At 50.0% G+C, this 10,345-nt stretch overlaps 1 protein-coding gene across 1 annotated transcript in view; it reads right to left on the reverse strand.

The window, feature by feature from the left end:
• LOC144932322 (uncharacterized) overlaps positions 1 to 6,592 on the reverse strand; it is a 31,346-nt gene extending 24,754 nt beyond the window's left edge. Inside the window, exons 1-2 of the mRNA XM_078856262.1 lie at positions 6,473 to 6,592; positions 5,725 to 5,851 (exon numbers count right to left, since the gene is read on the reverse strand). Coding sequence (XP_078712388.1) covers positions 5,725 to 5,851; positions 6,473 to 6,592 — 247 coding nt within the window. The remainder of the gene's footprint in view (positions 1 to 5,724; positions 5,852 to 6,472) is intronic.
• Between the last annotated feature and the right edge of the window lie 3,753 nt (positions 6,593 to 10,345).

The raw sequence follows: 10,345 nt of genomic DNA on the forward strand, positions 1-10,345 counted from the left end.
GTGTCTCTGTTGTTTCTCTCTGTGTGTTTCTGTGCTCTCTCTCTCTCTCTCTGTGTCTATGTTGTGTGTCTCTCTCTCTGTGTGTCTCTGTATTGTCTCTCTCTGCTTGTGTGTCTGTCTGTGTGTCTCCGTGTCTGTGTGTTGTCTCTCTCTCTCAAATGTAGTTCTACCTGATGACGGTTGCTTGTGTTGCAATCGAAACGTCGTACTGTATTATTTAATTTATTTTCTTTCTACGTGACTTTACCGAAAGAACCAAAGAGTAATAAGTAAAGGTTCTGATTTTGACGTGTCCGTATCGACCGGACACAAGTACAGTCGCATTTAGACCCAATCAAAAATACACGCCGTGTTGTCAACTCGTGGGGCCAAGTGTTGTTATTGATAAACTACGAAGGCTCACACCTCTACATCCTGTACATACAGGCATATTTGCTTAGTGGCGTAACGCGCGCAGGGTTTGCAAACAGCAGTTGCATTATGTACCGGGTTGCAGGCAGTGAGGTCACCTAAGAATAAGCAGGTGCAGGTGGATGGCCTGGGTGACAGCAGACGGAGAGACGCCAGCAATTAGGGAAAGAGGCGGTGATTGGCTGTTTGCAAATGCAAACGCAGAGAAGGGGGCACGGAGGCGAGAGATAGCGGCGATAAGGGGGAGAACACGCACTGAATGAGGAGGGGGATAAAATAGGACAGTGTGAGGCAGAAGAGTTGAGTTGGTTGGAGTGAATTCAAGAGAAGCCCGGGACCCCGCTCTCCACACCTCGTCCTCAGCAGCGGTGTTGGCTGATCCCCCGCTGGAGGCAAGGGCGAGGTTGGGGGAGTGAGGGTAGGCAAGCTAGCAGTAGAGAGGCTAGCAGAGTGTATAGTGAGAGGCTAGCAGTGGAGAAGCTAGCGGAGTGTATAGTGAGAGGCTAGCAGTGGAGAAGCTAGCGGAGTGTTTAGTGAGAGGCTAGCAGTGGAGAAGCTAGCGGAGTGTATAGTGAGAGGCTAGCAGTGGAGAAGCTAGCGGAGTGTATAGTGAGAGGCTAGCAGAGTGTGTAGTGAGAGGCTAGCAGAGTGTATAGTGAGAGGCTAGCAGTGGAGAGGCTAGCGGAGTGTTTAGTGAGAGGCTAGCAGTGGAGAAGCTAGCGGAGTGTATAGTGAGAGGCTAGCAGTGGAGAAGCTAGCGGAGTGTATAGTGAGAGGCTAGCAGAGTGTGTAGTGAGAGGCTAGCAGAGTGTATAGTGAGAGGCTAGCAGTGGAGAGGCTAGCGGAGTGTTTAGTGAGAGGCTAGCAGTGGAGAAGCTAGCAGAGTGTATAGTGAGAAGCTAGCAGTGGAGAAGCTAGCGGAGTGTTTAGTGAGAGGCTAGCAGAGTGTATAGTGAGAGGCTAGCAGTGGAGAGGCTAGCGGAGTGTTTAGTGAGAGGCTAGCAGTGGAGAAGCTAGCAGAGTGTATAGTGAGAAGCTAGCAGTGGAGAAGCTAGCGGAGTGTTTAGTGAGAGGCTAGCAGAGTGTATAGTGAGAGGCTAGCAGTGGAGAAGCTAGGAGAGGGGCAACGTAACGGGCTAGCGGAGCGAGAGAGAGAGCGAGTGGAGCGTGGCAGACGAGCAGTACGAGTGGAGGAGTTGCGACGGAGACGCGTGGTGCTGAACGCGATGAGTTCTGTACGAATAAAGTGACATTGGAGAAAAGAAGAAGAAGTCGTCCGTGTGAAATAACACCACGACGTTTGCACAACGACAAAGATCCCCCCTCCCCCCCCCCCAGTTTCTCATAGTGAGTGTATATATGTCATCAAGTCATCACGACTCGCATCATCGCCACGTTGTGTCATGCCCGACCGCTGTCGTTTCCCAAGTGCTGAGGTTTCCATGCCGCACCCCGGGTACCCAATTAAGGCTCAGTTGACATAGGGGACGCCCAGGACCGGTTTTGTTATCACTCGCTACCGATGTTAGCTGGGGCCGGTAGTTAGTCGCGCTGTTCCCTAACTACTGCGCCACCGCTCCCCATGAGTCCTATATGACCTCCTGCAAAGCCGTAACAGACTGTAAGGGCAAGTGCTGTTCGCGAGCACCTATGAACGGCTGGCATGGTATGCGAGGGGGTGGGTGGGCAGCATTAAACCCGGCCGCCTTTGTCTCTCCAGGACTGGTGCAGGATATTCCGTCACTGATGCTGTCCGTGAGCGGGAATCGAACTCGGGTCGTCGAGTTCGCAGCGCAGAACGCTAACCGCTGGCTCCACCGCTCCCCACGTCCATGCGGACACACACACAAGCACAACGCCGCACACACACACACAGGCACAATGTCGCACACACACACGCATCCCTGGGCTGCACATTGTGTGCCATTGTGTGCCTGCATCAGCGTTCTAATGTGTTAAAATTCGAAAATTACTCCGCAAATGACTCAAGTTTGGGATTACACGCAAAGCCATCGTCACCCCCCTACTGGCAGACGAATGGCCCGGGTCGCTCTAGCAAATAGCCACTCCTCTTTTTTCGGTTAAACTAAACTGAACACATACGCGTGCAATCACATGCGTTATTGCACACAGACAAAAGGCAAAGATCCCCATTAGAGCCTTAACAGACTGTTGGGACAAGTGCTGTTAGCGAGCACCTTATGAAGACCGGAACGGCACAAGAAAGGATGGGTGGCCAGCACCACGCCCGGCCGCCTTTGTCTCCCTAGTGGCAATGTTTACACATTGCACCAGGTATTAATATGAGACTGAGTCGACCTAGGGGAGGCCCAGGACCGGTTCAGATAGTCGTCACTGCTTTTGACCGTGAGCGGGAATCGAACTCGCTACGCCAGGTTCGCAGCGCAGCGCCCTAACCGCTACACTACCGCTCCCCAAGGTTACACACACACACTGCGATGGAGAGAGGGAGTGTGCGTGTCTGTCATTTACAAGGTCTCAGGTACATTTCATCTGAGATGTTTTCACAGCTGCCTGAATGCGTGGCTGTGGTGTGTGTGAGTTTGTGCATATATGCTGGGAAGCAGTGGCGCAATGGTTAGCGCGCACGGAACCACGAACCCGGCCTCCTGAGTTCGATTCCCGCTCACGGCCAACATTAGCGGCGAGTGATGAACTAATCCGGTCCCCCGAGGTTTGTAAGCATCAACACTGGGGAGACAAAGGCAGACAGGGCGCGGTGTTATAGCTACCCAGCGTGTGCCGTGTCAGCCTTCTTCGTAAGGTGCTCGTCCATGTTAGAGGCTATACGGGGGGATCTTTGTCTTTGTTACGGATGTATACTCTTAGTTCTTTCGGTAAAGTCACGTAGGTAAAAAATGAAATTAAAATTAATAAAAATAATAAAATAATCATGTTTTACCTACGTGACTTTACCGAAATCAAATTTCGATTTAAAGCTTTCGTGACTGCAGGGATTCATCTTCTTGGTTCTTTCGGTAAAGTCACGTAGAAGGGAAGTAATAAAATAAAAATGTTTTATTATGTTTTATTTTTATTATTTTATTACTTCCCTTCTACGTGACTTTACCGAAAGAACCAAGAAGATTTACCGAAAGCACTAAGAGTATGAATCCTTGCAGTCACGAGAGCTTCAAATCTATAATTTGTACGGATGTGTCCGTTCGCCCAGTGCGTGTACACATATGTGCCTCCGTTTATGCCTCCAGGGCACACGTGTCTCTCGCGTGTGCTGTACCTACGCGGAGGGAGCGTGGAGGAATGCGCGCGAGTGCCTGGGAGTCGGTGCGGGGCGTCCTCGTGGCGACTCAACACGTCCCATTCATGGCCCCGATGTTTGCCTCCTTATTCGCAGCAGCAGCAGCAGCAGAGATTTGCCTGTGCGAACCCCCTATTAATTACACGCGTTTCCAGGAATTAGCGACTCCTGTTTCGGAATGGCACCCGGAGAATATTGTTTATTTTTGTGCACGTAAAATATTTTTTTCGAACTCACTCAAAATTCATTTCATTTTCACGGAGTGGCGGCCGAGGATTTGTTACGCAAGTCCGAAAAGTCGACCGCCGAGGAGATGAAGCGATAGAATCAGTTCGTGCAGGGGCTGGGTGGATTGTTGATGATAGGTGGATTGCAGGTGCTGGGTGGAAATAACGTGTTTGTTTTCTACAAGAGTGTTGTAGTATTTTGGGCTTGCTATCGGGCGATGGCACGGCCCAGCAGTGGGTAGCGCGTTCGTTCGTTGCAGAGGTTTTGTGGTTTGAATCCGGAAGGCCGCTGTGGTTAATACTGTGGGCGGATTGACAAATGAAAAATACTCGTGAGACTGAGTGAGGCTTTGCTTGGTAAAAATAAAGCGTAGTAAAGAATAATATGTAGTCTCAGAAAATTAGCAATTATATTCTTGTGCAATGCAATATGTTCACGAGCTAAATGCCAATGTCGAGGTCTGCTCGCTAGGAGAGGTCTTCAGTAGAGGTTTACTTGGTGTGTCTCGCTCGGCGTGTCTTTGTGTGTGTCTCTCTCTGCATGTGTGTCTGCCAACGCTTTTCCCGTGTCTGTGTTTTATCATTCATTCTTACCTGATGATGGCTGCTTGTGTTGCGACCGAAACGTCGTATTCTATTATTATTTTATTTTCTACGTGACTTTACCGCAAGAACCAAAGAGTAATTCCTGCAGTCACGAAAGCTTCGAATCTAGTGAGTGTAGTTTGTGTTGTCCCTCCTCCGTTGAAGGATCGTAGGGACTACAGCGGGTTACTATGTGGGCCACAGTTTAAGTTGCATGGCCGGAGTCATCTTGGACCCCGAGAAACCACCACGTGCAACAGCGCTGTGATCAGACTCGGCGCGCGCTCTTCCAGGCTGCGTTGCTCAGGAACGCAAAGCGATTTCTTATTTCTCATGCCCGTTCACAAGTCCACTACGGATGCCCGCAAACTCAATTGTTTTTTTTTTATGTAAAGCAGAGTATAACAGTTGAATATGTATATATATATAACACACACACACACTTAGTGTGCTTGAATTATTATCAAAACGTCACCAAATTAGAGTCGAAACATATTGAGACGGGGTTTTCGTCAGATCGATGGTACTGAGATGGAACGTAACGCTTCATATTCCCGGTGGTAGTGATGCGCATTGCACCAAGGTTCAAGGCACACAGAACTCTCGTCTCATCCCACTCAGAACATTCGCCACATTCAACACTGAAACGTTTTCTCATCGAATACGGAAACCCTTGACTCATCCAATACCACATCCTTATCTCATTCAACATGAACCCCTTATCTTGTTAGGGGCCGTCCATAAATGACGTCACGCGATTTTGGACGATTTTTTGACCCCCCCCCTCGTCACACGGCGTCACAAAAAGTCAGACCCCTCCCTCAAATATGACGTCACAAAGCTATGCCCCCCCCCCCCCCACATGTTGTAGGAGAAAACATTTATGAAAACGTCAATTTAAATAAGTAGTACGTGTTGTCTATATTTATTAAAAGTTTCGCATTTTTACGTGACGTCATATTTCTCAAACCCCCCCCCCTCGTCAAACATCATCACAAATGTCTGACGCCCCCCACCCCCAGGTGAGTGACGTCATCTATGGACGGCCCCTTAACGCAGTTACGCGGAGACGCGGATACTCGGGATGAGCTGCGCTTAAGTTGGGGGGGGGGGGCGGTGGTGGTGGTGGGTGAGAGAGGGGGGCGTCGGCTGAAGCGGTCGTCTTGGAGGCGAGCAGGGCTCGGAGCTCCTGGGTGAGGGGTAGCTTGTACTGCGGTTCGCAGGGCGAGGGTGCGGGGTGCAGGCCGGATCCTCTGCGCTGCACGTGGGGGTGGTGGGTGGCTTCGTGAGCGGCCCTCCTCGTGGCCGTGATGAACATGACGAGGTCCTCGAAGGCCAGCGTGTCCCCCTGCAAGAGTCGACACGCGATTTGGGGATCGCGAGCAAAGGGCGGCCGGCTCGGGGTCACTGTGGCTGAGTCGTTGATACATCGGGATCGATGGGTTTGCTGGGAACGATGCGTCGACTGATTGGTGGGCACCGCAATTGTTGATCCGGACACTCACAGCGCACGCATTGCATTGTGGGTGTAAGGATCACATAATTACAAATTAAGTGATAATGATCTAAGTTATATGTGCACACAAAAATAACCACCCACAATAGTTAGAAAACCAGGATGAATAATAGAAATAAGACGGAGAATAAAAAAAAAGAATTATCGATTTTTTAAAATACTTAATTTAATTACTGGGGTTGACAGGGGACACGTTTCTTGGTTTGATGTAATGACAGCTACATCCAAATACGCAGTGCTATTGAACCCTCCACGCATAGCAGAGCAACATCCACTCTCGTACTGCCCCCACATCTACGCTGCACGAACCCGCACCCGCCAGCGTGTCGAAGTGCGGTCAAATAACCTTCCATAACCCACGCACGGGGGTGGGGTGGTAGGGGGGGGGGCAGGAGGCCCTCATCCAGCAGTGGATTGTTTCTTCGTGTTACACATAGGGCTGCGCGTGTGCACCTGCGCGAACTTGCACCGTGTTCGAATGTGCACGCAGCGCTTCTCCCGTGAGCTCACCGAGTACTTGAGACATCCCTCGCAGAGCTCCCGGATGCCCTCGCGGATATCGCGGTCACTCATCGCGCTCAGCAGCCCCAAGCGGCGTCCTCGCAGCACGCCGAGCCAGCCGCTCTGCAAGCGACCGCGACCACGACGAGAATTCGCGACAGAGCGTCGGAATTGGACCGCACGCCGCTCGACATAGAGCCCAGGCATACACAGAGACCCACAGACTTACATAGAGACCCACAGACTTACATAGAGACCCACAGACTTACATAGAGATCCATAGACTTACATAGAGATCCATAGACTTACATAGAGACCCACAGACTTACATAGAGACCCACAGACTTACATAGAGACCCACAGACTTACATAGAGATCCATAGACTTACATAGAGACCCACAGACTTACATAAAGACCCACAGACTTACACAGAGACCCACAGACTTACATAGAGACCCACAGACTTACACAGATACCCATAGACTTACATAGAGACCCACAGACTTACACAGAGATCCACAGACTTACACAGAGACCCACAGACTTACATAGAGACCCACAGACTTACACAGAGACCCACAGACTTACATAGAGACCCACAGACTTACATAGAGACCCACAGACTTACATAGAGCCCCACAGACTTACATAGAGACCCACAGACTTACATAGAGACCCACAGACTTACATAGAGACCCACAGACTTACATACAGATCCATAGACTTACATAGAGACCCACAGACTTACATAAAGACCCACAGACTTACACAGAGACCCACAGACTTACATAGAGACCCACAGACTTACACAGAGACCCATAGACTTACATAGAGACCCACAGACTTACACAGAGACCCACAGACTTACACAGAGACCACAGACTTACATAGAGACCCACAGACTTACACAGAGACCCACAGACTTACATAGAGACCCACAGACTTACATAGAGACCCACAGACTTACATAGAGACCCACAGACTTACATAGAGACCCACAGACTTACATAGAGATCCATAGACTTACATAGAGACCCACAGACTTACATAAAGACCCACAGACTTACACAGAGACCCACAGACTTACATAGAGACCCACAGACTTACACAGAGACCCATAGACTTACATAGAGACCCACAGACTTACATAAAGACCCACATACTTACACAGAGACCCACAGACTTACATAGAGACCCACAGACTTACATAGAGACCCACAGACTTACATAGAGAACCACAGACTTACATAGAGACCCACAGACTTACATAGAGATCCACAGACTTACATATAGACCCACAGACTTACACAGAGACCCACAGACTTACATAGAGATCCACAGACTTACATAGAGACCCACAGACTTACACAGAGACCCACAGACTTACACAGAGACCCACAGACTTACATAGAGACCCACAGACTTACATAGAGACCCACAGACTTACATAAAGACCCACATACTCACATAGAGACCCACAGACTTACATAGAGACGCACAGACTTACATAGAGACCCGCAGACTTACATAGAGACCCACAGACCATAGAGACCCACAGACTTACATATAGACCAACAGACTTACATAGAGACCCACAGACTTACATAGAGACAAACAGACTTACATAGAGACCCACAGACTTACATAGCGACCCACAGACTTACATAGAGACCCACAGACTTACATAGAGACCCACAGACTCACATAGAGACCCATAGACTTACATAGAGACCCACAGACTTACATAGAGACCCACAGACTTACACAGAGACCCACAGACTTACATAGAGACCCACAGACTCACATAGAGACCCACAGACTTACATAGAGACCCACAGACTTACATAGAGACCCACATCATAGAGACCCACAGACTTACATAGAGACCCACAGACTTACACAGAGACCCACAGACTGACATAGAGACCCATAGACTTACATAGAGACCCACAGACTTACATAGAGACCCACAGACTTACATAGAGACCCACAGACTCACATAGAGACCCACAGACTTACATAGAGACCCACAGACTTACATAGAGACCCACATCATAGAGACCCACAGACTTACATAGAGACCCACAGACTTACACAGAGACCCATTGCCTTAGAGACTCGCAGAATGAAGAGATCCATACACGCACATTAAGTGCAATGTGGATTTGTACAGGGTCGAAATGCGACTGCGTCTTAAAGATGCTGTACAGCAACAGTCGGCATAGTTATTCAATAGCAAGAAGCAGTCAGGGGCAGATGAAAAATAAAAGGCTTCGAGCCGGGACTTGAAGAGCCCCTGGATCAGACTCAGGGGGGTCACCTTCGAGACCGTGATGGGAATCCGAGCCACGTCCCACTCGACATCGGCCCCCACGTCTTTCAGACAGCTGATTATTTTCTGTGCGGAAAAAAGGTGAACATCAGAAACAGACGTGAAGATAAATGCCACCTTATCATCGTCGTCACAGTCAGCCTCGATAATTCCACTTCTCGTTAAAGGCCTCCCCAAGGCCTCGTAACAATCCACCAGAGTCCATGGCTTATTGGCAAGAGCTCTTCACTTATTATCTGCCGCGTGTGTGCTGGCGACTTGCTGCCTGTTGCCACTCGCACCTTTGTACCCATCTTGATCTCGGCCTTCCCCGTCTACCATTTCCCCCAATCACCGTGGTCAATGCTCGTGCTGGAGGGCCTTGGTGGTGCGTTCATCGTGTGGATCCTCACCAGCGATTCACTGACGGGTCTCTCCGGGTCGGCGCACCCTGGACACCACGCCCGGTATCACTCCTGCTGTGGCCGTGGCTACTAGTCACGGTGCCTATGCGAGTGCACTAGCTGCGCTAAAAGTATCCGCCAGGCAGCCCTGGATAATGCTGCGCGTGTGTTAACCATTGCCAAAAAGAAACACGCACCGTCTGCTTCACAGTGGACGCTAAAGATCCCGGGATGTCATTCGAAACAGAGTCGGCCCTCGTGTGCTGAAGTCACGGTCCAAATTTGACATTTTTGAAAAATGATTTAATTTGTAAACGCATCACAATCGTTGCCCCCCACCCCCTCACCTGCGAAAAAAACGTATCAGGACCCTCCTGAAGAATTGTCTTGAGACTCGGCGAGACATTTTGCCGGGTATGAAAGCTCATGAATAATCACAGACATCAACACGATAATCATAATACAAATTCCGTGAGACGCGAGGGCTCACGGTGCAGGAGGCCTCCTCCGGGGCGTGAAGGCGGCGGCGCGCGGCGCTGAACAGCGGCAGGGAGCAGACCCCGTGGGGGCGCCGCACCACCACCAGCCTCCCGCCGGCGGGCAGCGAGGACAACACGCGGACGAGAGTGGCCTCCGAGGGGCTCTGTGGGGGCGAAGCGAGCACGGCCGCTTTACCATCATCACCATTGACGCCATCATCATCATGGTCACCATCATCGTGATCAGCAGCAGCGGCATCATCGTCTTCATCGTCGTCGTCGTCGTGATTAGCAGCATCATTGTTATCATCATCATCATCGTCGTCGTCGTGATTAGCAGCATCATTGTTATCATCTTCATCATCATCATGGTCGTGATTAGCAGCATCATTGTTATCATCATCATCATGGTCACCATCATCGTGATCAGCATCAGCGGCATCATTGTTATTATCATCGTCACCATCATCATCATCATCGTCGTGATTAGCAGCATCATTGTTATCATCATCATCATCATCATTGTCACCGTCATCATCGTGATCAGCGGCATCATCATCGTTATCATCATCATCATCGTCGTGATCAGCGGTATTAGAATCATCAGCAGACCCATCGTCATGATCATCA

The sequence above is a fragment of the Lampetra fluviatilis genome, chromosome 5 (genome assembly GCF_964198595.1).
Source record: "Lampetra fluviatilis chromosome 5, kcLamFluv1.1, whole genome shotgun sequence".
Lineage (NCBI taxonomy): Eukaryota > Metazoa > Chordata > Hyperoartia > Petromyzontiformes > Petromyzontidae > Lampetra > Lampetra fluviatilis.